This window comes from Cyanistes caeruleus, chromosome 16, assembly GCF_971803275.1.
Source record: "Cyanistes caeruleus chromosome 16, bCyaCae1.hap1.1, whole genome shotgun sequence".
NCBI classification, from domain to species: domain Eukaryota; kingdom Metazoa; phylum Chordata; class Aves; order Passeriformes; family Paridae; genus Cyanistes; species Cyanistes caeruleus.
In genome coordinates, this window is record NC_141716.1 from 15,906,199 (window position 1) to 15,933,852 (window position 27,654).

The 27,654-nt window shown below is 54.7% G+C and overlaps 1 protein-coding gene across 2 annotated transcripts; it reads right to left on the reverse strand.

The window, feature by feature from the left end:
- Positions 1-858: 858 nt before the first annotated feature.
- Positions 859-27,654, reverse strand: L3MBTL1 (L3MBTL histone methyl-lysine binding protein 1). 2 transcript variants are annotated; one of them, XM_086853621.1, is made up of 23 exons: positions 27,536-27,654; positions 21,814-22,003; positions 21,425-21,587; positions 19,123-19,346; positions 18,283-18,427; positions 18,025-18,163; positions 17,270-17,393; positions 16,595-16,682; positions 14,474-14,565; positions 13,778-13,882; positions 12,872-13,007; positions 12,296-12,396; positions 11,129-11,280; positions 10,967-11,043; positions 10,516-10,601; positions 9,857-9,967; positions 9,479-9,593; positions 9,124-9,223; positions 8,047-8,244; positions 7,740-7,786; positions 6,873-7,030; positions 6,184-6,246; positions 859-5,246 (listed from the first exon to the last, which is right to left on the reverse strand). In XM_086853621.1, exons 3-23 carry the CDS (start codon positions 21,558-21,560, stop codon positions 5,112-5,114), a joined length of 2,532 nt encoding a protein of 843 aa, XP_086709747.1. In that variant the 5' UTR covers positions 21,561-21,587; positions 21,814-22,003; positions 27,536-27,654; the 3' UTR covers positions 859-5,111. The 2 variants fall into 2 exon arrangements, with proteins under 2 accessions (XP_086709747.1, XP_086709748.1); XM_086853622.1 differs by having other exon boundaries at positions 12,296-12,387; positions 27,536-27,652.

The window sequence follows — 27,654 nt, forward strand, 5'->3', positions numbered from 1 at the left end:
TGACCATTGCACTGACCATTGCACTGACCTCTGCACTGACCTCTGCACTGACCATTGCACTGACCATTGCACTGACCTCTGCACTGACCATTGCACTGACCTCTGCACTGACCATTGCACTGACCATTGCACTGACCTCTGCACTGACCATTGCACTGACCTCTGCACTGACCTCTGCACTGACCTCTGCACTGACCATTGCACTGACCTCTGCACTGACCTCTGCACTGACCATTGCACTGACCTCTGCACTGACCTCTGCACTGACCATTGCACTGACCATTGCACTGACCATTGCACTGACCATTGCACTGACCTCTGCACTGACCTCTGCACTGACCATTGCACTGACTACTGCACTGACCTCTGCACTGACCATTGCACTGACCATTGCACTGACCACTGCACTGACCTCTGCACTGACCATTGCACTGACCTCTGCACTGACCTCTGCACTGATCTCTGCACTGACCTCTGCACTGACCATTGCACTGACCATTGCACTGACCTCTGCACTGACCTCTGCACTGACCACTGCACTGATCTCTGCACTGACCACTGCACTGACCTCTGCACTGACCATTGCACTGACCATTGCACTGACCACTGCACTGACCACTGCACTGATCTCTGCACTGACCACTCCACTGCCCTCACCTGCTGCACACTGACCATGCTGGCCACGCAGCGACTGCTCCCAAGCAGTGACCACTGCACTGACCTCTCCCACCATGTAGTGATGGCTCCTGCTACCCCACTGCACAGCGTTTGCTCCCACTGCCCTGTGGCACAGTGACAGCTCCAGCCCTGCAGTGACCGGTCCCACAGCACAGTGACCACTCCTGCTTCACAGGCCTCTGTTGCTCACATTCGTTTATTATTTTAAAACACTGACAAAACACATCACACCATCATCTATATATATAAATTTACTTTTGTAACACTATAAATTTATATATATAGAGCCTTTATATCTCTGTACATTCAGGACACACAGTTCCAGAATAGCTGCACTGGCTACAACAGAAGGATTTTCATTATGAAAACACAGAGAGGAGGCGCCGATATCAAAAACACAGAAAAAAAGAAATTAAGAAAGAGTGCAAAATGAATGAAAGTGCAAAAAAGCTTTTGTTATCATAATCACACTCCCTCCATAATATGGTCCCTATTTCTTCCTCCAAGGACAAGTGAGCCTCAGGCCCCAGAGGGAAAGGCTGGGCTGGAAGAAGGAAGCCAAACTGCAGCCCTCCTGTCTTTCCCTCTCTACACTGAGGAGCTCTCCTGGAGGATGAGGAGTGAAGAACGCCAGTGGCAAAGTCACACCCCTCTCCTGGCTCCCTCCTCCAACGCCCTCATTGCACCACAGGCCCAGATGTGCCCCTGCAGGCAGCAGCTGCCCTAAGCCCCCAGCCCTCCTACACCATTTGGAGGGTGCTTTTCTCTTCTGAAAGTGCTTGTGATCGCCATGGAAAGCAGCGGAGGAAGGCGAGGGCAGGCGGCTGTGCTCTGGTGGGCAGGCACAGCCGCACTCCCTGCTGAGCTCCAGGCTGGCTGCTCTCCTGAAAATGGAGACCTTGGCTTGCACTGTCCCAGTGCTGCCCATTTCCACGAGGAGGAGGACATGGTTTCCCAAGAGGCTCCAACTGCTCCCACGCACCCAGAGTCAGGCACAGACCAGCCTCCCCAGAAGACACCCCATAGCTGAGGCTGGAGCATGTAGTGGGACTTCTCCCATGGTTCCAGCTAAGCCCTGCCAACACCAGCTGCAGGGGCAGGAATGGCAGAAACAGAGACCTGGGGACCTCCACTCAGAAAAACATTCGACTTGAAGAATTCTTCATTGACTTAGAAATGCTGGCTGCAGTCGCATCTCTCAGAAAGGCCCCAGAGGGGAACCTGTGGGCCAGACCCAGCCCACTGTCCTCTCTGGCTCTTAGTGACACGGCACTGAATGTCCCTGTGAGGAATATGGTCAGGCAACAGGGGAAGGACAGAAAACTTTGGTGCTTCTGCCTTGGTCACAGCTGTCTTTGACAGTCCCTGAGGGAGGACTCCCACTCAGTGCTCTGTGGGGATGAAGGACCTACCAAGGCCAGGGGTGCAGCAAACCTTCCTTCTCTTGCCCTCCCTGCTGGGACCAGGGACAACTGCTCACAGAGGACACATCACATGAGACCCTGGGATGGGTGTCTGCTGACTCCACAGCCTCAGAGACCCCCACCCTAAAACAGCAACACACCAACAGCAGGGGAATGGTGTCAGGGTACTCCCACAATCACCCATCCACACGTACACAACGCTTTGGGTTTGTTTTTAAAGGACACAGAAGGTTGTAAGTTTTAACAGTAAATAGCCCTTGACCACCTACAAACCCTGTAACTCCCTCACCCAGACAAGTCCAGCAGCTTTGTACCCCAACAGGTACATCAGCCTGAGAGGCTGAGGAAGTGATGCTCAATTCAGCAGGTGTGTGACACAGCCTCCCATCACCCTTCCTGGCACTGCTGTTCCCAGCACAGAGCTCAGACCCAGTGGGGAGCTGGGCTCCAGCTCTGCAGCCAGCCGAGGGGGCAGCACCCTGGCAGTCCGCTCTAGGTCACGTCTGTTTTTAAGAGGGAGGTGAGGAGAGCGCAGGGCGGGCGCTGCCTGGCTGGCAGTGTGGGGATGCACCTCTGCCTGTGTGGCTGGTGTCCAGGCAGAGCACGGCTCGGCTGCACCCAACAGCAGAGCAAGGGCCAGTGGTGCTGGTTGTACCCAGCCCTGGGGGACAGCCAGGGCTTGGCTCATGGCTCCTCTTCCCCTTCAGCAGGATCTTCTGAGCTCCTCGCCACCTCTGCTCTCCCAGGCAGCCCTGTGAGACACAAGGCTCTCCCTCCTTCACAGTAGTTTCAGATCTGATGCCTGGGCAGCAGCTCCTCTCCCAGCACCCTGGGACAGTGCTCAGTCCCTTCCCCAGCAGGAGGAACGACTTCACACATGGGAATACAGCAGATGAGAACAGGATGCTTTCCTAAGATGGGTCCTTGCCAGCTCAAAGGCTGTGTCCAGTGTGAGGGAGCCTTTTCATTCCAGATCACACCTGGAAAAGTCTCAACACCATTCACAGCCTGGGCTGAAAGTCCCAGGGCTCCTCCCCCAGCATACAGTGGCCCAGAAAGAGACTCTCCATCAGCTGAAGAGACCAACTTCCACACCACTTCCTGCAGATGAAGGGTGGCTCAGGCAGTGACTCTGGGACCCAGGGACACAGCTCCCAGTCTCCACAGCTGGCCAAGCTGCAGTGCTTGAAGAGATACAAGGACATAAAAAAGGAAAGGAGGGGGAAAGCTGCCTAAATCAAACCCAAGCAATGACAAAACAAAGACATGGACAAGTTGCAAGTCCTGCGTGAAGAGCAAGCAGCAGATGTTTCAAGAGCAGGTCAGACATGACCCCAAATATTCAATAATAGATTCAAAATGCTACATTTCCATGGGAAGCCTCAAACAAGTTGACCCAGATGTGACAGTGGCTCCCAAGGCAGCGCTACTCCAGGACACATTGCTGGTGCACTTGCTCACATCTCTGCACCCCTGTGTTTGGGCAGTGGGAAAAGGAGGAAATTGTTTTATTACTGGAATGTCATTGTTGGGAATGGCAAAGGAAGTGGACCTGGGACTGGGTCCCAGGGCAGGTGGCTGTCCTCCAGCACTGCACGGCCACCCCCTGCTGCAACAGATCCCACATCAGGCATGCAGGGTGATGGACCATGGAGAGCAGTGTGGGGACTGCCAGGAGGCACAGGGGCTTATCAGAAACTGCTGGGACTCTGCCAGGACCCCCAGGAATGTTGGTTTTTCTGGCTCTGCAGCTCTTTGGTCCCTCCTCCATTAAAAGGGACAACGTTACAAGAGCATTCCCAAACTGCCTGTGGTCCTGTTGGAAAGGTGCTATCTTCTGAAAAGGACAGAAACAAAGCAACTAAGTGCTAGATTTCTTTTAGCTCTGCAGGTAAGGGATCCAGGGACAGCAGAAGATCCTGCTCTTCAGACAGCAAAACCTGGATGCCTTGTGAGGGCAAAGAGGGGGGAGAAGGCAGCTTGGCAGAATCGACTCAGCCAACTCAGGAATGCCATCAGAAGCAACTGTGGATCAGCCTGCTGGAGCAATGGATGCTTCTTGTCCTTGGCAGCTGTCTCCACTCTAAAGAAGGCCTTGCTCCTAATACAAGGACCAAAGAGGGCCCAACTTCCTTTGTAGATGACTCTTGAATAGATGCAATCCAAGCATCCTTTCTCCCAGAGAAGTGCTGGACAAAAGAGTCTGAAACTCAAGAAGAAATGGAGCCTTTTCTGCACCCAGCCAGCCAGCCCTGGCAGGGCTCTGGGGCTGCTGCATTCCAGGAAAAAGGAATAAAGCACAGGCGCTGGTCATGGGCAGAGCAGCAGCCAGGACAGCTGCTCAGTGAAGGGACAAGAGGTGGCCACTGGTTTGCAATGCAGTGCAGGGGCAAAGCAGTCATCAACCAGCCTTATAAAGGGAAAGTCAAAAGAATTCAGAGAAAAAGGCAAAATGAGCAGAAACTCCTCAAGAACGTCCCTTGAACGTCCCTTGGAAACGGTGTTAGCACAAGTACCCCCAGAGGATCACAGAGAGGGAAAAACCCCAAATCTCCCTCAGCTGCTGAGCAAAGGCAAGAGCAGCCTTTAAGCAGGTATGAGCATGTATGCAGGCAGTCAGTCCCTTCCCCTGCCTGGGTGACTGGAGTAGGTGCCAGCCCCTCACGGTGACACCCTGCACAGTGCTCCCCTGGCCTCAGCATGCCCTACACAGGGCAGGCACAGCAGGACGTGGGGGGAACTGTGGCGCTAAGATGGGGCAGGGCCACGTCCACGCTCCTTCCCTGCAACCGCCCCCGAGGCCTGGGGCCAGCCTGGGCCCAGCGCTGCAGAAGGGCAGCATGGAAGGAAGAGGATGGGAGATGGATTGGTGGGAGAGTGGAGATGTGGCATCGTGGGAGGACACGAGCAGGACGTGACAAGCTGCGGTCGGCTGGGGGAATCTCTGTCCTGACCAGACAGTTTGGCAGCACCAGTGATGAGGGACTGTCCCCGTTGGGCCAAGAGAAGTCACTTCAAGGTGTCATCAGCATTCTTGAACATGAGGATGGCATTGTAGATCTTGAGTGCTGGGCCCAGCTTGACACTCATAATCTTGACGATGTCAGCCTGCGTCAGCAAGAGGAACGCCTCGCCATCGATCATCTGGGGAGGAGAGCAGGGACAAAGGCACTCACTGCAAACATGGGCTGGCATTCCTGGGGACAGCCAGCACCAGCATGACCTGGGCAGAAGCCACACATGACCCCAGGGAGCAGGGCAGGGGCCACCTACAGCACTCCCACACTGCCCAGGGGAAACCCCAGCTGGCAGCTCATGTGCCCAGGAACAGGGCAGAGGGGGAGAAGCCCTTCCAGGGGCCATGCCAGGAGCTCACACTGTAGCCAGATTGGGATTCTGTGCTGGAGAGCCCCATGGGCACAGCACAGAGCCATCACAACCTGCTCTGGGCAGGCAGCCATCCATTCCCCGCTCCAGGGACCAGCACCCGTGTTCAGGGACTGCCCCGGCTCAGCTTTGCCTGCCTGAGCACCCTTAAAGCACAGGGGCCATTCCCAGATAGGGAATTGTACAGTGGTTGTACCCAGAGCACCCAGGATCAGCCCCAGGTGTCTGAGCCACCCCACATGTCTGCTCACAGAGGGTCCAAAAAACACCGACCCTGACAGGCAGCAGTGCCACCCAACTGCTGTGCTGGTCAGAGGGGCAGAGGGGGAAGGAAGAGAGAGTGAGGAGGAGCAGCTCCCCTCAGGAGGCAATGGTGCTCTCACAAGGCAGAACCATCCTCCTCCTGCCCCACATCTGCATCCCCTCAGGGGGGCCCTGTTCTCCCATGCTGGGAGAACAGAGCAGCACAGCTCCCTGGGGGTCAGCAGCTCCCCTCCTGCCCCATATGGGCACAGCCAGATGGCTGCACACTCCCATGCAGTGGGACTGCAGGGCAGGACCACTGCCAGGTGCTGGATGTGGCCTCAGCATCCAGCAACAAGCCACTACAGGAAGGCCACTGGCCAATTCCTCCTGGCCCTGGTGGCAAACAGCTGTCCTTGACCACCTGCTCTCATCTGCCAGCCCTTCTCACCTCATCCTTGAAGAGCTTGGCTTGGTCCTCACAGCCCGTCAGAGTCTGCACAAAGCTAAAAACCTTGGAATAAATGAGAGAAATGTCAAGACAGAGCAATGTTTCTGGCTGGAGGCCCCCCTGAGCCCACATCCTCCTGTTTTGAGCCCTGCAAGGTGCCATGGGGCTCTTGGGGCAGAGGCTGCAGTTGCTTTGCTCTCCCATGTCAGGGCCCACCCCTGGCCCTGGGCACAGGCACTGGCCTGAGAGGGGCACAGGGAGGGGAATGGGAACATCAAGGGATTGTTTAGGTTGGCAGAGCCCTCTGAGATCATTGAGGCCAACCACTGACCAGCACTGCCAAGGCCACCACTAGCCCATGTCCCCAGGTGCCACATCCACAAACCTTTTGAACATTTCCAGGGATGGTGATTCCACCACTGCCCAGGGCAGCCTGTGCCAGTGCCTGAGAGCAGGCAGGAGCTACTGGGGCTGGTGCCAGAGCTCCTCCACCTACTCAGGCCTTAACAGGGGTCACCATGGCTGCCCAAGAAAGTGAGAAAAGCTGACAACATGTCTGGCAGACCCCTCTTTGCTAGCCCAGGGACGTGGCCACTGAAGTGCCTGGTGCATGTGCCATGGTGCTGCACAGCCAGGCAGGGCACTCCCAGCACATCAGGGGCCAGCACAGAGCTGTCCAAACACCTCACCTCATCAGTGGTCCACTTGGCCACCGTGGCTGCTGTGATGCCAGCCACCCCTGGCAGCAGCTTGCAGTGCTGCTCCCAGCACAGGGACAGGGAGCGGTCGGGGTGGGCGGACAGGGCAGACATGAAGAGCGACTGGTGCATGTTGTCTGAAGAAATAGCTGGGGATAAAGCACAGCATGTGATACGAGGTAAAGGATGGGATCATCCCATGCAGGTATCAAGAGCTAGTGGCTGTCTTTTGAGTCAACAGGGTGTCAGTGTATCCAAATGATTAGTTGGGTGGGATTAGGGATACTGGGGAAAGAAGCTGAGACAAGCTTGGCTTGGCCTTGTTCTCATGACCTTTAATCATTTATTTTCCACTCACTCCCAGTGGTGGGGTAGGTGGCAGGACAGCCCATGCTGAAAGGGATGCTGGATGGAATACACATCAGGCATCTGCCCCTGTCAGGCATCAGAACTAAATGCCAAGTCAACTGTCCAGCATCAGTTTCTGTGTCACAGAAGTAATTTGGCATTTCACAACCACACTCAAATTTTGGGGCACAACTTCCCCACAACTTCCCACTACCCATAAGAGGACGAAGCACCACAGAAAATACACGGCCATAGAGGGGATCCTAATTCCATGCCATGAAGCACTCAAAGATTCCCAGCCATAACCCCAGAGCCAAACCAGGGGAGCTTGTGAGCCCTGGCACAAGGCCCACATGTCTCTTGTCGATGGTCAGCTCCTGCAGCTAGCCACAAGCCCCTCACTGGGGCAGATCTGTGTGAGCCAAGGCAGATCTGCCCCCAGCACCCCCACCCACCCCAGCTCCTCCAGCCTTGCCCTGTAATGACACCATGGCAGAGGATGGCACTTACTCTGGTAGTCTTCCTGCTGGATCTTCCGGTACTTTGGAGGTCTCCCTCTAAAGAGACAGGAAGCCTGATGTCTGGCTGGGCTGGGACTGGCCCCAGGGCCCTCCTCCCCAGCACCCAGAGACAGTGAGAAGAGGGACCCCTTGGACCCTGACCCAAAGGCTTGGCAGTCAAAGCCAGAAACCATGGGAAGAAAAAGCGAGAGGTGCCCAGCAGAGCTGGCAGGACTGAGGCCAAGGAGCCTCTGCGGCCTGGTGACCCCTGCCAGGGTGGCAGTGTGGCCCAGGGGCCCTCCCTCCCGTGCCCCTACCTCCCGTGGTGCCGAGATTTCTTTCGCTGAGGGAAACCCATGGGGCTCCTCTTGCGAGTTGAGGCCTCGGTGTCAGACAGGTCGGCCTTCAGCCTGCCCTGGTTCTTCTCTGCCAGCGGGCACCCTGAGAGGCAGTAATGGGCTGTGAACCTCCCCGTCACGTGGCCTGACCCATCGCAGCCCGGCGTGGGGCACTTCCTGGAGAACAGAGGGGACACAAGCGTTGGGCCCAGCTTGGAGCAGCACCAGGGGATGAGCCAGCAGGGCCACCCTTCTGCCCTCAAGCACAGGCAGCCATTGCTCTGGCCATGGAAAGCAGAGGAAAGATGTTCCGAGCAAATTGCTGAGGCCAGGCTGTTGGGGGCAGGGGCAGGGCACAGCCAGTCCCTCCAGGTACAAACCCTGGCCCTCTGCCATCCCTGGGCAAGGCACCAGCGTGCTGATCGAGCAGCTCTTTGGGGCTCCCAGAGTCCCCATCTTCGTTTGCCCCCACAGGCATCCAGACCAGCCTCAGAGCGAGCAGTAAACTTGTGCCAGGAGCACGGCCAGCAGAAAAACCTTCGGGAAGCAGACCTACCCTCCCCATCCTCATGGATACTCCACCATACAGGCTCCTCCTGACACCAGCTTAGTGCTGGGGTTAGCACTAGACCCAGCCTGGTTTCCCCTGGAAAAGGTCCCTCGAGCGACTGCCTGAGCTGGAACCATGCACTGCTCCTTCTTAGAACTTCCCAGCTCAAAGCCGAACAGGGAAAGGCATCAAAGAGGGGTGGGGGGAACAGCATCCTCCCAGCTGGTGTCAGTGAACAGCACACTCACTGTCCTCTCCATAATCCACAGGTGCCCGGGACATCTTCAGGGGCTCTGGGGCCACAGGACAGGCACAGGAGGGGCTCACAGGGGTTACTCCAGCTGGGGGGTGCTGCCCTGGGGGAGCAGGGGGCAGGGCCAGGTGTGGGGTCAGTGCAGAGAAGGGCTGGATGCTGCAGGTGGGGGTGGCAGGTGAGGAGGAGCAGAGGAAGAGCTGGCCTGGCAGGGAAGAAGCTGTGCCTCCCCAGGCCATGCCAGGGAGCTCACCTGTGGTGAAAGCTGTACTTGGAGCTCTTGGAGTGAGGGATGCTCTTGCAGCCCAGGCTTGGGCAGCCCCCATGGGCAGAGGAGGCCGGTTCCTTTGGCCCTGCAGCCGGGGGAGAGGAACAGGAGAAAGGTTGTCACGGCTGCAAGCCCAGGCAGAGCCTGGGCTCTGGGCTCCCTGCCTGCACCAAACAGGGAGGGCTTTTCCAACTGACAAATCCACGGAGTGGCCTCTCCTCCCTGCCCATTCTCAGCCAGAACCTGTCCTCCCATTTCTGTGCACGGGCAGGTGCAGTGACAGTGGTATCTGGCGTGCTCGTGCCCTGTGGGGAGGGACTGACACAGCTGCAGCACTTACTGAGAGGAGGCTGCAGTGGATGTCCTGTTTTCGAGCACCAGCCCATAGGATGGATGTCTGGATGATCGGCATCAATCCAGAAATCATACACGTGGCTCCAACCATCAAAATGGACCTGGGGAAGCAAGTAGAGAGGTCACCCTTCAAATGCCAGCACACCTCTCTGAGGAGCTCTGGAGCCCTCCGAGTTGAGAGCAAGCAGCAGGGTAGAAGTGCAGTTCTGCTGAGAGAACAAGGCTCTCCACTCCTGGAGCCAGGCACTGGGACCCACCTGTGCACACTGTGCTTCCACACAGCACTCCCAGTGAGCTGGGAAGGGCAGGAGTGAGCCAGCACAGTGCCTGGACACAGGCTCAGCACTGATGCTCTAGCACTCACCTTTATCCTGTGATCTTCCACATCCTCCACACTGGCCACTCGGATGAAGGAAGGAGTCCTCCTGTCCACTGCCTCCAGCTTCATGTTGACCAGGAAGCCGTGGGGCGGGCGCTGGAAGAGCCCAGTCAGGGGGAGCAGAGCCCTGTTTCAGGCTCTTGTCCCCTCAGCAGCTTTCCCAGCACTGTGTCCTCCTTGAGCCAGCTACCACCCCTGCCCTGGCCAGGGAAGAGCCATCCCAGCTCGCAGTGGCAACAGGAGAAAGCAGGAACAGGCTCCCCGCATTTGAGCTGTCTTTAACAAGATGTACCCCAGGGAAGAAGGTCTCTAAGAGACACATTTTGGGGATCTATATTGCAACCATGCTTGGCTGGACACAGCTGCTGGTGGTGCAGTTTGAGACAAAAACTAATCAAACAAACTTAAATTATTTCCCATCACTCAGCTCCTGTTTAGCTGAGGGTCCAGTCATACTCCTCATTTTTCCCAGTTTTGAACTATTTGCCCAGGATAGCCCTGAACCCTGAATGTAGATCCAAAGCCTAGGCCTGTGGCAGGAGAAAACAGAGCATCTCTGGACTTGTCACAAAAGCAGAGACCTGACAAGGAAGAAAACCCAAATTCCTGCGCAGGTGGGCTGGAGCAGATGATGTGACACTCACCACTTTAAAGGCCCAAGCTGGGACAGCAGATGCTCCAGTTTCTTTCAAGTACTTTTCCCAGGTGAAGTTGTCGGGATCAGGGTAATCTGGAAGGAGGAAGATGCAGAAGGTGAGCCATGTCTGCAGGAAATCAGAAAGTACCCCAGGATGCCCCACTGCCTTTGAGGGCTAACCAAGTCTCTGCCAGGTGCATGGGAACCTGAGAGACACCCAAGAAGTGCTGCTATTTTCTCATGGACCACGAAACCCACAGTACAAGGAAGGAGAAACAACTGTGTGTACACAGACAGCTGGGGTCCTCCTCCTATCTCTGAGTGGAGGCTTGGCCCAACACAAGCACTATGCTGCACCTGAACATGTGTACAGGAGCCCTGACATGAGGTTTGTGTCCCCCACACCACCCTGGGAAGCCGGTTCCTCCCAGGCTGCCCCTGACTGATCACTGACTCACCCTGAGGAGGTGTGAGGGGTTTGCCGTGCTCATGACACCATCCAACGGGGTGAATGTATGGACTGCTGGGATCACACCTAGAAAACATACCCAAGCTCTTACACAGGGCCCTCTGTGCATGTCTCCCCACCATTGTCCCCCCAAGAGCCTCTGTGCACTTACCAGTAGTCATAAGTATCATCCCAGTTGTCAAAGTGCACCAGAAAGCGATTGTCCACCACGTCAGTCACTGTGGCAACACAGATCAGGGAAGGGTTCATGCGGTCCACGGCTTCAAGCTTCATGCCCACCTTGAAGCCTGGGGAAGCCTCGTGCTGGCAGGAGAGAGGGGCAGGGCTTTTTCACAGCTGCAGCCCCAGCTCCTTCCTCACCACTTCCTATGTCTGCTGCAAGGAGACACCTGCCCAAACCCTCTGCAAACCAGACCCTCTCTGGCCTCCAGACAGGCCTGGGACCACTCAGGCTCCCACATGGGCAGTGTGCTGCTGTGCAAGGAAAGAGGAAGGGGGTAAGAAACTCAGCTGGGCCACACAAAGAAAGAGGAAAAGTGATCTTCAGACCCTCAGGATCTTCTATAAGCAGTAAATTCCAAGAGAGAAAAAAACCTCCAACTGATGCTAGTTCTGATTTTGTCCCAAAACAGTTGTTTGTGGTCACAGTCAGCAGCAACCAAAGCCTCAGGCATGGCAGGAGAATCTGGTATGGGGCCCTTTTCCCTTCCTGCCTTTATTTCTTGGATCCAGATTCTGTGCAAAACACACACACTGGTGGGGATGTTGCAGCAATGAATAGCAGGGTTTAGACACAATAAATAACTTGGAGAGGCTGATTCGCCAGTAGGGTGAGTTTCCTCTGCAGCTGACAAAGGAACGATCAGCATTTTCATTCTCCTATATTCCCACTTTCCTTACCCAAGCTTCCATGTAAAAAAAATAGGCAGACACAGAAACAACAAAGACACAAAACAGAGACAAAGGAATTATACTTATGAAACATAAAGTGATACATTTTTAGCCAAATAATTGTTGAGAGTAGTAGTAACTTCTCCTCACCAGTACTTCTGTAACAGATTAAATTGTACATGAGATCAACCTGGATGAAACAGAATCAGAGCAGCACCAGTTCTGGGCAGATCAAATGAGTGCCCAAGCTACAGATCCTGAGCAGCAAAGTGTGCCACACGTTCCTGGCTCTTGAGCACTGTGGGCTTGAGGAGTGTGGGATGGACAAAGCAAAGCCCAGAGCTAGTGGAAGCATTTTGCTCAGCTGGAGGGGAAGAGTCACAGCTGAACCTGTAGGCTCTGGCAGGAAGGAGATGCTGCTACTCACAGTGTTTCGGACCATGAAGAGGTGCTTAGGAGCTGCCTGAGCCTTTGTTAACTTCAAGTAGTTTGTCCAGCTGAATTCTTCTTCCTTATAACCTACAACCCCTCAGGAAGAGAAATGAGAGCAGTGAGTTCACAGCTAGGAGGATGTGAGGCTGAGCCTGGCCATCCATGACCCACTGTCACCCTGCCAGCATATCCTGCTATGGGCACACAGGATCTACAGCAGCCCTGGGATGCCCAAAGCCCATGATTGAGGGCTGATGGGTGGTTTCGAAGGGGTGTTAGGAAACATGAGCAGGGGAGAGGAAATCCAGAGCACAGCTGCTCCTCCTGTCCTGCATGCCCTGGGGCACAGATGGTGGCACTGGGAGGTCCAGAGCAACAGTGCTTTGCCTCAGAATTTGAGCAAGCAGAGATGGGTGCCTGAAATGTTGTCCTGTGGAACTCCCCCAGTATGGCAGCATCCCTCCCTGGCCCCATGGAGCCACCCTGTCCCCACCTCAAGCTCTACATTTGGCCCACTCTTCATCCCCCTCCTTCAGCAGGACCCAGCACCTGAGATGAATTAACTCCTTACCTTTGGGGGGCTGGAGTTTGTGCCCTGTCTCCTCAAACCAGCCAGCAGGGTGGATGTCAGGGGAGTCAGCGTTCAGCCAGAAGTCGTGGCACTCTGAGTAGCCATCGAAGTGGAGACGCATCCGGTAACCACACACCTGCCAGCAGGGAGGCAGGAGAAGAAAAGGGCCATGGAGACCTGCTGCTGTCCCTGGCTGAGCATCACACCCTCTCCTCTCCCACACACCAGCTCAGCATGGGTCACTTGGGGAAGCTAAAAGCCAATCACAGGCCAGTGCCCAAACTGGGAGGCACAAACCAGTTCCAAAGGGTGTCCAGCATGGAACAAGGTCAGTGCGAAGCCACCACAAGCCAGCCCAAAGAAGGGATGTTCAGGCTGGTGCATTAAATGTCATGGTGGATCACCTTGCTGGATCCAGAAAGTGCAAAGACTCCCTTTTCTGCAGCCCAGGAAGCTGCTGGTGCAGGGATTTTGGCTAAATGCCACACTGGCTGCCTGGGGAGCTCTGTGAGGCAAGGCTAGCTTGGCTGCCACATGGCTGAGTGCCAAGTAGACCTGTATGGTCCACACAAGGAAGGGCAGTGGGATGCCTCCACACCCTCCATCTCAAGGGCTCACACCTGTCTCAGGGACATAAGCTGTTGCCATCACCACAATCCCCCCCTCCATGCTGTGTCAGGTTGACAGAGAGACCAACACAGCTGCACAGTGCAGTGTCCTGAACCTCCAAGCTGGCAGGGAACTCCCTGCTTGTTTGCCTGTGGTGCTGGAGCAGCAGCTCATCTCCTGCAGCAACAGGCCCTGTCTCCTCCAGGGGCCAGCTGGCAGCACCTCCCCTGCCCCAGAGCCTCTGGGTGAATGGAAGCCAGGAGGAGCCAAGGAATACGGGCACTGGAGGCTCCTTACCTCAGCCACTGTCAGGATGAAGTACATAGATGGGTGCTGCGGGTCAATCCCCTCCAGCTTCATCCCCACTTTAAAGCCATTCTTGTGCTGGGAAGCTACTTGGTACTGGAAACAAAAATTAAACTACAATGTAAAACCAACACAAGGAGTTGGGTCTGGAGCCCACCAGGGAAGCAATCACCAGGCAATGGGAGCTGCTGGGACCAAGAGACTGTGGGCCACAGGTTATGTTGTCATCCAAATTTTAATTTTTTTCCCATAGAAAAAAAACAGTGTTTCACCTCCTTATGGATTTACATCTCTTGCTATTGGCAGGGCAAGGTGTCCCTGGGGTAAAAGCTGCAGCCAAGGGAGAGGGGCACAGGCCTGACTTGTTTGCACAGCCTCAGGAGAGCCCACCTGGCTTCCAAGAAGGGCTGGAAAGGCTCCACCACCCTGCCAGAGTCAGAGCAGTGTCCTAGGCAAAGGTGGGGTGTTTGGGATGGGGGCCAGCACCCTGCTGGGGAGTGGGACTCTGGGCAAATCAAAACTGGAGGCTGCCCACTCCCTTCCAGCTGACAACGGGAGCTTGGCTATTGCTTAGAGTCCCGCAAAACAGGGAAGCAAGGAAGAGAGGAGGAGAAGGAGGGATGGGAAAAAAAAGGGAAAGAAAAGAGAAGATGAAAGAGGGAAAAAGACAGGAAAATCCCAACTCACATCCTGGAAGAGATCTAAAGGGGCAGCAACAGCTTTCTGCTCCTCCAAGTAGGACGCCCAAGACCAGCCTTCTTTCTTCTCCTCACTGGCACCTGAGCGCAGCACAAACGCACACAAACGCTGCTGAGGGGCCACTCCAGCCCTGCCCCGCTGCCTCGGGGCCATCCCGCTCTCACACAGGGTCCTGCATCCCTGCAAAGCTCAGCAGCATCCTACCAGAGCCCCTTTTCCAGAAAACCTGGCCAGTTGCACAACGAGAGGCAGAGCCAGAAGCCCCCGTGACCTAAATGTCCTGAACCATGTCCTAGTAAGGCACCTGGGCTAGTGGAAGGTGTCCCTGCCCATGACAGGGGGTGGAACCAGATGGGCTTTAAGGTCCTTTCCAACAAGTTTGGGATTCCAGGGAGTGTGAGGGATGAACCATCAGGACACCTGTGCAACCAGACCCTCCTCCAGCCACAATATCTGCTATGTCCACACAGGATGGATTTGGGGCAGCCAGCAGGATCCATGCAAAGGTCTGGGAATCATTGCCAGCTGCAAGGGGCTCCTAGAGAGTCAAACCAGCAGCAGGTTCACATCCCAGCTCTGCCATTCTCTGCTCTGAGCCACCTGATCCCCCATGGCACAGCAAGGCCACTCTGGTGCCCTATGATGTATCTGCCCATATGACAAAGACAGCATTGACTTTTCACAGGCAGGGAGGTGACTCTTCATGCCTTTGAGAAGGCCACAAAGGCCTTGCCCAAGAACCATGACACACAATCCAAGTCTCTTGCTCTCCCATTAGGGAGCTGAAGGGACTCCAGGGGTGCTTATGCCTGTTCTGGTGCTGAGGAATTCCCAGCTACAAGTCAGCCATGGCAGACAGCCTTGGGTAAGGCAGGCCACAAATGCAGGGGAAAACCAGACAAACTCCTTCCTCCTTCTTAGGGGAAGAGGAGGTGGGGAAAAACCAGAAACTTAGGGAAGAAATTAAAGCTGAACTTCAGTGAGCAAGGTGACTAACCTTGCTTTGCTGACACTTCAGAGTGAAAAACACTTTTACTATTCATTAGGACATAGAAAAAGTGCCAGGCATGGCTGGGGAATCTGTGAGTACAAGCTCTGCACTCCTAGGGAATGACAAATACACCAAGAGTCAGAGCATACACTGAATGTTGCACTGAGGCATCCAGGTGTGTATTTTGTTTGCTGAAGTACTTCTAAATTAAGAGAAAATAAAATGCTGAAGTTAACAAAGCTCATCACTGCTTACTTGTATGCAGCAGGGAAGGTTACATGCTCAGGGCTCAGAGTGAGAAGCTGATATAAGATCTGAGATTCCTTTTTAAGGGTGGTTAACTCAGTGTAACATCAGGGGTTAATGACACCTGGCCCCTGACACTATCCCTGCACTTGGCTATGGAGAGCAGTATGAAGTTGGAACAGTTTAATTTTAAAATTATTTTGAGTATGACCTTCAGTACTCAAAGACAAAAGGTTTCCCATAAATGTTTATTTTCAGTGTTTCCCAAAGTTTTCCTTGACAATGCAGAGAAAAAAACCAACCAAGCAAACACTGCATCCCTCAGCTTGTCTCCTTTCCCTCCATGTCAACAGCCCTGCTTCTGAGATCTCTGACACAGTCCCAAACAGACCCCACAGGATGAGACAACCCCAAATCACATGGTTTCATTGGCACCACATCTACACGAGCAGCTCCCAAACTTGTGAGCTCCTGATGCCACGAAGGAAGTTCCCCATGAGCCCATCCCAAGGGAGGGCAGTCCTGTTCTGGCTCAGGACAGTGTCCCTGGGACCAAACACAGTGTCCACGAGCCAGTAAGAAACTGAGTTCCCAAGGGGAGGGGCAGGAAGCTCTGTCCAGCATGGGCCAGTGCTGTGTCCATAGGGGAGCCCCTTTCCCATGGAGAGAAAGAGAGGAAAGGAGAGAAACGGAAAGAGACAGAGAGAGCAGGATCAAGCAAGCAGAGGAGCTTACAAGCCTTCAGGACCACAGGCTAGCACATGGCAGTGGGTGTTTGACCCTGCAGGAGCACCAAAAGTGTCCAAACCTGTACTGGGATCCCCCAGCCCCACCAGGAGTGCTCACCCCACCGCCCACCCCACCCTTCTCACCGTGCTGGCTCCCGTTCCACGCCTCAGCCTCCAGATTGCTCATGGCAGAGTCTTCCACAGAGCTTTTCCTCTCTTCCTGCTTTTCCTCCTAGACATGAGAGCAGACAAAACAGAACTCAGGTCCACAAAGGTTTTGGGCTGTGTCGTACCCTCACACTGGTGCCCAGGGCCACAGTGCACCTCCACCAGGTCTATGGTTTGACCAGTGCCTGGCCCAGAAATGGGCTGACAGAGAATCTGATGATGGGAGCTTGCAGGGACATCGGTGCTGACTGGTAGCAATCACACCTGGACTGGACCTGCTACAGTCAGGGCTGGCAAGCAGAGTTTCCTTGCCTTGTCAAAGCCTCTCCTTCCCCAAGACACCCAGCAAACAGACAGACACCCCCCTGCTTCAACCCCTACTTTGGTGGCCCAGACTCAAGAGAGACTGACCTCAAGAGACAGCCTGCCACTGCCCAGGCCTCAGTGCTCCATGTGCCAAACAACCAGCCCAGTGCCACCATCCCAGCCTCATCTCCACACATTCAAATCTTTTTGGCATTTTGGCCAAGCCATTTCCCTTTTGACCTGCAGCTGACAGAGCCCTGAGCAGCACGATGAGATCTGTGCACACAGGGCTGGCCCCCAGCCCCCAGGACACTGGCTGCACACACCCCTCACTGCCTGTCCTACCATTTGCTCAGATTCATATTCTTCCTCTGAAGGGCTCTGATAGTCCTTCCTCTTTCGTTTCTTCACAGGCTTGAGGATTTCAGTGGCACTGGTGCTGCTGGCAGAGTTTTCCACGATGACAGACCTGCACACAGGGAGGGAGGGCCAAACACTGAAGCCAGTGCAGCACGGTGACACTGCCAGGGGTGTCAGTAAGGGAGGGGCTGCTGGACAATCACCATCCCCCCATTTCTTACACATGCCCCCACCCCTCCTGATGGATGTACACACACAGGCTGCCAAGAGTAAGAGCCAAGGACAGGCCAGTCACCCTCACACACTTGGATGTCAGAAACCTGAACCCAGGGATGAATCAAAAGGGATCTAGTTTAGAAGCAGGGCTCTAATCTGCATCAGAGATGCTGGAAAATAAGTCCTGAAAGTCATACACTGGTCAGAAGTAGGGCTGGAACTGCCCCTGTGACCTGTGGCATTCCTCTGTGGCTTGCACTGCTGCAGCCTCCTGCTCCAGCAGATACGTTTCCAAGGCCACTAATTGGACAGGAGAAAATCTGGTTCCTGTGCTTCTTGCTGTTCCCTTGGGAAGTTTTCCTTCTCTCAGCCTGCCTCCAGGAACAAGAGGAACGTGTGGGACCCCCAGCACCTGCCAGAGGCAGATGTGCTCACATCCTATGCTGGAGCATGTGGATCAGGGCAGGGAGGAAGGGCAGAGGGATGGAACTGGCTCTGCAGGGCACAGACCCCCCTTCCTTTACCTCTCTTTGAACTGCTGGTGGCAGTGCTCGCTGCAGAAGCCCCTGCCCTCCCGGGCCCCGTCCCACACGTGTCGGCGGCCGCAGGTATCGCAGTGGCACAGGCCTTCTGCCGCCGGCAGCGTGGGCTGCTCTGGCACCTCTGGGACACAGAGGAGAGCAGTGAGGCACAAGGAGGCATTTGCCTCGCCCACAGAGACACCAGACAGCATCTGCTGCATGGTGCTACCCACCCCACAAGTGCCACCACGGTGCCCTTACCCTGAGCCACAGTAGGATTGTCTCTGCTGGGGGGTGACACCTCAGAGTCCCCATCTTTCTCTGTGTGACCCTCCTTCACAGCTTCCACAGGAGGCATCTTATCAGCACTCACCACCTTCAGCGTCCCATACTCATTTATCCGGAACTGTGTCATTGAACAAGAAGCAGGGTGAAAGGAGTTAAGGAGGACAGACATTTAACTGTGTGGTTACAACTGGGTCTGAAAATGAGGGACATGGTTTGGTCATCAGTGTGTCTGACAGAGGACAACTCTTCTGAGGACAGAGATGAGCACAGCACCCTAGGCCCCGTGAAGGTGCTCTGCCTGCAGCCTGTGCTGGACTCACCAGCACCAGCTGGAGCTGCCAGGTGCGGGGCTGGAGGATGAGGTGTCCTGAGGCTGAGCAGCAGATGAGAAATGGGTGCATTTTCTACAAGCTGTCATGCACTGAGGGTGCCCCTGAGGTGCCCAGATGAGCACAAGGCCGCTGCTCCCAGGCTGAGGGCAGGAGCTTAGGCAGAGCCAAGTCCACAGCACAGTTTGGAAGGAAAGATGTCCTGCACAGCACATCTGTAGCACCACTGTGCCTCCTTGTGCAGGGCAGAGCTGCTGCACCCCGCAGACACCCCTGTGAGCTCTGTACTAAGCTCCCTGGATGGCAAGACAACAGGGATGGAGCAGAAGAGCTGGAGCAACTGAAGGATCCTCCAGCTGGGGTGCAGGGGGGCCACAGCACACCCTGGGGCTCCCTGCCTGGCACAGGTTGGCGGATTTACAAGCACAAGCAGCTGTGGGGAGAGGCAGAGGGGTCAAACCCAGTGGCCCAGGGCCACACTTACCCGCAGGTTACTCCCAGGCAAAGTTGCCACCCCATCTTTCCACTCCAGCACACGGACTGTGCTGCAGGTCTGCACCCCACTGATCTGGGGAATGACAGCAGCTGTGATGGGCTCATTCCCTGCTCCCCTCTCTGGCCTCTCAGCCCCTGTGCTTCTCTGGGGCTCCCGGGGGAATCGCTGGATTTCTAAGGTGCTCGTGGGCAGGTTGATGGCAGTGGCGTTTGCTGAGAAGGGAAGAAAGGAGACAAACAACCAGAGGCAAACACAGAACAATTCACTGATGCAAATAAGGCTCAAAGGCAGCTCAAAATCCCAGAGGACAGTCTCCCAGATGAGGGCTCTGCTGTGGGCCAAAGTACAAAGCAAGCAGGGCAATGCAAAAAATCTGCAGCCAGTAATGGCTCATGCTGGGGGGGTGGCACCAACACTAACCACATTCAAGGGTTTCTACTTCAGCCTGATCTCAGACTGTTTCTGTGCCCAGGGTGTCCTGATGTGACAGGAATTTGCTCCTGGACTGCAACTTCCAGTTTAGTTATGTTCCAAAGGAACACACTGTGCAACCTAGGGCCTCCCTGTAGTGAGAACTGAGGCATCAGGAAAAACTGGGAGATCTAGAGAACACCCCTGACCTCACCTAACACACAGCCATGCTTTGCTCAAACATCTCCTAAAAGCACTGGTCAGCTGCACTCAAAATTGTCCCAATTTTCAAGAAGGGTAAGAAGGACGACCCTGATAATTACAGGCCTGTAAGTCTCACTACAGTGCTTGGTAAAATTATGGAGATTACTCTGGGAGTTCCCAGAGAACACTGGAGAGACAATGCAATTGTTGGTCACAGCCAACACAGGGGCAGTCCTGGTTAACCAACTCAATTTCCCTTTATGGAAAGGTCACACCACTAAGCTGACCAAGCAAAGCCAATAGATGTGGGGTTTTAGGATTTTAGCAAAGCCTTGATACTGTCTCTCACAGCATCCTTCTGGACAAAGTGTCCAGTACAGAGCTCATCCAGTCCATTGTCCATCAGGTGAACAAATGGATGATGGGGATCCTACAGTTGGTCTCAAAGCCTTACAGGAACTGGGTGCACATCAAGCTGGTGGCCATCACCAGTGGGGTTGCCCAGGTTTTAGGGCCAGTGCTCCTAAATTTTCTATAAATGATCTGGATGTAGGAATTGAATATCAATTAGGTAAGTTTATCAATGACAATAAATTAGGAGGAGCTGTGGACACCCTTGAAGGTAGAGAGACGCTACACAGAGATCTGGATAGACCAGAGAGCTGGCAATCCAATCACCATGTGAATGAAACAAGAGTAAGACTTGGATTCTGCACCTGGGATAATCCTGAAAAATTGTATGACTTGGGGAACAAGACTGGAGAGCTGTCCTGGGGAAGGGGCTCAAGGGCTTTGGGCTGAGGGCAAGTGGAACACGAGCCAGCAGTGCCTTGGAAGCCCCAAGGGCCAGTCCTGTCTTGGGGGACATCAGGGATGTGACTGTCCTGCTCTGCTCTGGAGCAGCCTCACCTCCAGTCCTGGGCACAGTTTGGGCCCCTCAGCACACACAGGACATCTGAGGGCTGGAGCTGTATCCAGAGGAGGGGACCAGGATGCTGAAGGGCCCCGAGGCCAGGACGTGGCAGGAGCAGCTGAGGCCACTTGGCCCATTCAGCAGGGAGGAGAGAAGGCTGAGGGGTGACCCCATTGCTGTCTGCACCTTCCTCCCGGGGGGCAGGTGCTGATCTCCCCTTCTGGGAGCAGCAATGGGACCCCAGGAGATGGGACAAAGCTACCTCAGGGGCAGTTCAGGTTAGGAAAAGGTTCCTCACCCAGAGGCTGCTCGGTGCCTGGAAGAGGCTTCCCAGGGAAGGGGTCACAGCACCAAGGTCAGGGAGTGTCTGGACAGCACTCAGTCCCTGTGGTTTCATTTGACATGGTGGTGCCAGGAGCAGGGTTTTGGACTCAATGATCCTCATGGATCCCCTCCAGCTTGACCTATTCTGGAATTCCAGGCTAATGCAGCAGCCCAGGAGCCCACAGCCCTGCAGAGCAGGCATCCAGCACACTGTGCTGCCCTGGCTCAGGGTCCCTCTCCAGGCTTCAGTTTAAAGCTCAGGAAGATTTGATTGACCATTTGATTTATCCAAGTGATGTGGGATATCCACAGAGAACCTCCAAGACGGCAACAGCAGCTTGTCTTTTCCTCCCAAGGTTTGGGAGGAGCACAGACACACAAGGAGTGTGGGCTATGGAGGCTGGGGAGGCAGCAGATGCAGGGGGCTGCTCCACATACCTGGTATGATGAAGGCAGTGGTGGGCAGGTGGGTGCTCTGCACAGTGCTCTCGGTGGTGACCACGTGGACACTGACCTCCCCAGCAGCACTGCCCTTGGTGCTCCTCACCACCTCCATCTCCCCCCTGCTGTCCATCACCTTGCCTGGACACACAGCGAGGCCCTGTAGGGCAGCAGGGAAGAAACCAAGTTGGGTACCAGTATGAACACAACCATGGAGCGAGACAGTGACTGCACAGCATGGTCTTTCCCAGAAGAAACCCCTACAGGATGTACTAAGGGTCCATTAAACCCACATGAAGGTCACAGCTGACATCAACGTGACCCATGAATGCCCCTGTTGTGAGGTCCCAGCTCAGAGCCTGCAAATGCTGAGAGTTTTTTCTCACCTGGCACCACCATAAGATGGTACAAGCACAACAGGTCCACCACAAGCTGCTCCTGGCTCCCACGGGGGCCTACAGTGCTCTGACAGACTGTGACTGAGAGCTGCCAAATCCCACCCTGGAGCAGGCAGAGCTCCCTGAAGGTCCCCTTCCAGTTCTCTTGTTGGAGGGTCACCCTTGATCTTCTAACTGGCTGCAAGAGAGAGAATTTCACCAGTGACAGGAGTTCTGCCCCCTGAACCCCACCTGAGTTTCTCATGGCACTGGTGATGCTCAGCCTGTCTAGCCATAAATCTCAAGGAAGAAGCAAAGTGCCAGGGCCTCGAGGGCACAACTGGCCCTCACTGGCTGTCACCAGCCCCCCACCCATGGGCCCAGGGGCTCCACATTGCAGCAGCATCCTCTCCAAAGCACCTGCTGCCAGGATGGAGGCAGGGCTACAAAGAGGACCACCGTCATGTCTTGGCCCCTTCTGATGCAGTTTGAATTTGGAAGGGAAGACATCCATGTGGAAAACAGGGTACTCATTTTGGTGAAGCAGGGTCAGCTAAGACTCGGGCTACAAAGGACAAAGTCTGAAATTTTAAAACCAGAGGCATTCAGATAAAGGTGTTATAATCAGAGGGCACAGAGTGGGATGGTGTGATCACATTGAGGAGAAGATCCAGTTCTCCCAGTTCTGTCAGGTTTGTGACCAGAAATATCAACACAGTTGATGTCAATTGGTAAACAGCACAGACCTTTCAGGCTCTCCAGGTGCAGAAAAGCACTGTTAAGTGTCAGGATAACGGAAGGAACTGAGAAACTAATCTGGACACCAGACTCCAAGTGAAAGCCAAAATAAATTTAGTAGCCAACCTGTTTCAGTGCTTCCTAATACCCCATAGGAATCTATCTGCTTTTTTTGGCACTTAAATCCAGTCAATCCTTAATTCATCATTGGGTCAAATATTTCAAGGATAGCTCCTCATTTTGTGGGAATTTTTGCCTTTTTTTAAAATCAAACAAAACTTGGGCCTGGAAAATGCCTAGAAAGGAAGAGAAATAACTAGATCCAGTGCTCAGGTTCATGATGCTCCACCCAGGTTTCTCACAGTCTCTGGTGTGAACACAAAAGCAAATATTTGCACAGGAAATGCCAAGCAGTAGTCAACATTATGGTTTAATTTTGGGTTCCAGGAACAGGGAGTTGGACTTGATGGTCCTTATGTGTCCCTTCCAGTTTGAGATATTGTGTGATTGTGGATCACTCTCCAAATCTTTTTGGGGCTAGGCTGATGCTGTGGATTCTGGTTCTCCTGTGAGTTCAGGGTGAACAGAATGAATTTGGATTACAGATTGTGGTGCTGGTCTTTAAACTGGAAAAGCTGAACAACTGACATTAACCTCCAGACTTCCGAGGAGGCTTCAGCAGCCTCCTGGGAAAGGCCTCACTGCAGCCAAGGGCATGTCCCAGCGTTGGGACAGCCCAGCTCAGAACGTTGGGAGCCCTTCAAGAGGCAGAGGAGCCCATCCCTGCCCTGCTGTTGGACTCGGTGATCTTACATGTCCTCTACAACCTCAACAATGCCATCATTCTACCAAAGACTGTGCCTCAGCAGCAGTGTGAGTGCTTTGGCTGGAGCAACTTCTATCTTGCTGGTGGAAACCTTTCCCTAACTCCTTGTCCCAACTCCCACCCTTTGAGCACACATGGAGCACAAATTCTATTCCAAGCCCAAAACCATTCCAAGGCCACACATGGGCAGCAACAACACTGTTGGTGTGAACTTGTAAGCACACTCCTGCCACAGCTGAAACTCAGCAGCTCCCAGGGTTCTCCCAGCTCTTGTCAGGGGCTTCCATGGTGCCAGACAACAATTTACCACAACACTGCTTACACCAACCACAGCACACACTGTTAAACTTTTAACTCAGCCCCTGGACCCTGGTCCCCTCAGCCCCTGGACCATGGCCCCACAGGTGTGGGCATGACACTGGGCTGCAGAGCTCCATCCTCACCTGGAGGACTGAGAATCAGGATTGGAGATGTTGTTTGGAGCTCACAGTTTTTAAAATCCCAATATGAAACCCCCTGGAGCCTAACCTGCTGTGAAGTATCTCAGGTCAGGAGTGCTAAATGAGGAAAAGGGACTCAGCCACAGCTGTTACCTGCCCAAGCACCCCTGACAGAGCAGGAGAAAGGCACTTTGGATAACCCTGGTCCCTGGGAGCAGAAAAGATGTCATGGAGGGGATGCCCACAGCTCAGACAATTCTGGTAGCCTCAGCTCCTGGAGCCAGAGCCCAGACAGGTACCATTGCCCCAGAGGTCCCTTCAGGGGGTCTCCTACAAGCCCTGGAGTGACCCATATTTTCACAGGATAATTCAGGAACCTTGGGAAGTCTGTTATTCAACCTTCTGTTCCCAACAGGTTGGGATCACACCAGGCTGCTCAGGGTTTTACCCAGCCACATCTTTATCCAGCCTACCAGGGTGCAAACCTGCAAATTAGCACAGAAATTGGCAAACCAAACTCACACTTTTTCTTGGATGTTAGGAAAGGTTTTTAACCCCAGAAGGTGGTCGGGCATTGAACAGGCTCCCCAGGACAGTGAGAGCTCCAGAAGCATTTGGACAATGCTCTCAGGCATGGAGTGGGATTGCTGGGGTGGCTGTGCAGGGTCAGGAGTTGGAACAGGATCCTTGTGCTCAGGATATTCTATGATTTGTTCTGCTGATTGCCCTAGATATTGAACACAAGCTTTATTTATTTGTTTGCTTGTTTGTTTATCTAAGCTGTTGTTTAAAAAGCTTTTGGCCTACACATGTCCCAGTGACATATGATAAAGCTCTGCTCACCCAGACAAACCAGAATCAGGCTGCTCAGCGTCCTTCAAAACCCATCCCCTCCCCCCAGGTAGCTTTTAAAAGAGCAACAGTGGAGCTGCAGTTGTTTTGGCCTTAAGAGTGAGGCCCTGACTTCTCAATTTTTTTTGGTATTGGGTGTAACCCCACATCTTACCAAGGCTGCAGGTGAGCCCCATCCCTCAGCCAGCTGCCCACCCATTCCATGACTCCTCACATCCACTCCTCACTTCTGCCTTCTGCTGAGGACACCCACGGATCTCTGGCAGGAAAAGCCAGGAAGGAGGAAAGCCAGCCCAAGAAACCTTGGCCACACACACATACACACACATGGTCCCTCCAGAGAACACCACAATGTGCTGGCTGGAAGGTGGAATTTTTCAGGATTCTCATTTGGGAGGACTTTGCTCTCTCCTGCTTTGCTCCTGGATTCCTGTGCCCTGTGTAAGGGTAGGGCTGTGCACATGGAAACTGTCTGCACCAGCCTATTCCAACCAGTTCTGACAGCAGGATCAGTGTCTCTGAACAGTGGTCTCTATCAAAGACAAACCTCCAGGTTCAGGAGACAAAGCACCAATTCAGAGAGGGGTCCCTGCACAGCCCCTCACCCAGCAGGGAAGGGCATCAGCCCAGAGCACAGTCTGACCAGCCTGAGCACCTGAGAGAGCTGGGGACACCAGCCCGTGCACACAGCCACACGAGCCAAGGGCACTGGCCACAAAACACACACTTTGGGGCAACAAGGATCACTGGCTCTGTTGCTCACAGAGGTTTAGCTCATCCAACAGAGGTCGCTGGGTGTTGGCACAGCCACGTTCTGGACCAGTGACCTGGGGCTTGCAGAGCATCTCTAGGGCTGCCATACACAAGAGCCTCCAGCTCTGCCTCACCCTCACACTCACCCTCACACCAAACCAGAGCCAGGGAATGATCTGCTCCTTGGGAAGAGGAGGAACATGCTGCATGCAACAGAGGAGCATGGAGAAAAGCAGCTCCCAGTATGGAGCCACTGCACAGCCCCAACAGTGCTTTATAAAGCACGATCTGCTCAAAAGAGCTGCTTCTGTTCATCACAAAACTGGCTTAAAGTAGTCTAATTCAAACAATATTAATGGATATTCACTTTGTGGCTTCTCAGATTTTCAAACATTTCTAAAATCTGCACTGGTGTGTGCTGGGGGCTGCCCAGCTGGGAGGAAAGGTCCTGCTGGACACAGGATGCCCATGGGCCAGCAATGTGCTCCTGCAGCAGTGCAGAACAGCATCCTGGGCAGCTGGCTCTGGGTGGTCCTGATGGGGCAGGGGCTATGCAAAGTGACCTCCAGAAGTGCCTCCAACCTCACCCAGACTGAGATTCTATAAATTATTATTTTCAGTAATCTCCTCACCCATAACGGAGAACTTCCCCATCCTTGCCATCAGCTGAGGTATAGATTTTTAATTCCCTCCAGTGATAAAATTGAGTCTTTAAGAAGGACCACCAGCTGGGATCATGCTAAAACTGCAAGTGGCACACCAGAGCACTACAGAGACTTTCGAGGCTGAGAGCTGCTCCCTTGGATCTTCCCCTGTCTTCTGGCATTGCCCAGGGCAGGTGTTTAGGAGACTAATGGCACTGCAGGAAATCCTTGCTTTGTATACACACAGGAGCACTCAGGAACACCCTTGGCACAGGCAGCTGGCCCAGTGGAGAAAGACAATCACACACTTCTTCCCTTCCAAATCTGACTGCTGCTCAAGAGTAAATGCCTCCTCTGGAACAAACTAGGGGCCACAAAGTTCTGCTCCTGGGTTATTGTGCAGCAGGGTGAGGTTTGGAGTGGGCCACGGTATTTATCAACACCTCAAAACCAGATGAAATGTCCTTCTGTGCAGTAAGAGGCTGTTCATGTTACACATTTCAAAAGAGCAAATAGAGTCTGTGGAAACGGAGATCAGAGGGAGAAGGGCGATAAAGCAGCAAGCTGCCTTGAGCTTTATGTTCAGACACAGACGACAAGGCAGAGACACTCAGGCTGGGCGTCACCTGCTGTCCCCAGGAGTTTCACTGTCACCAGGACCAGCTTTTGGGTCTGTGGATGTGCTCACACCCACAGGTGGGGAGGATGAGCAGCTGCCAGAGATCCCATGTGCCACCCCAGAGGGGTGAAGGTGACACCATCCAAGCTGAACGCCAAGGCCAGCAGGCAGCTGAAGCCCAGGCACTTCTGAGGGGCACAGCAGGGACAGCCACAGCCCCCTCCCACTGCCCCCGAGAGCACCAGCCCCGCTCACCACCCACACCGGCACAGTTCGGGTATTTTCCCACACTTCTAAGCAGATGGAAACACCTAAACAGGATGGGTACCTGACCTCCAATTATTTCTAACTGCCCAGTGTTTTATTTTCTTTCATAATTAATAAAGAAATTAGTCCTTGACCATGTGGAGCAGCCCGTCCACAGCCTGGGCTGTTTGTGCACTGCTGGACCAAAGCCCTCCAGGCTGCAGGGCCCTGTCCAGGGCTGCAGTGGTGTCACTGCAAGCTCCGGGACAGCACCTGCTCAGCCGCTCTTTGAGGAACACCTGAAGAAACACGGCCAAGCGTCCCCCCTGCAGGGCGCCCGCAGCCCCGGCGCGTCCCGGAGAGGCTCCGTGGGGCAGCCCGGTGTGTGCGGGCCCGGCCGGGCCATCAGCGCTGCTCGGGGCCGGCGAGCCGCTCCCGCCGCCCGGGGCAGCCCCGCCGCGGCCACGGGGATATCGCCGCTTTTTCCTCCCCCAGCGCCGGGCCCAGCCCCGCTCGCCCGGCCGGGGCCTCGCCCGTGCGGGCACCGGGCTGCGGCGATGCCGAGCGGGGACGCGGCGAGCCGGGGCCGGGGCTGCCCGGCCGCGCTCCTTACCTGCAGCCGGGCGGGCGCTGCTCCGAGCCCCGGCGGCGCTGGGCGGCCCGGGCCGGGCCGGTGCGGGGGGCGCGGAGCGGGAGGGGCGCGGGGCCGGTCCGAGTGTGCGCGGGGAGCGC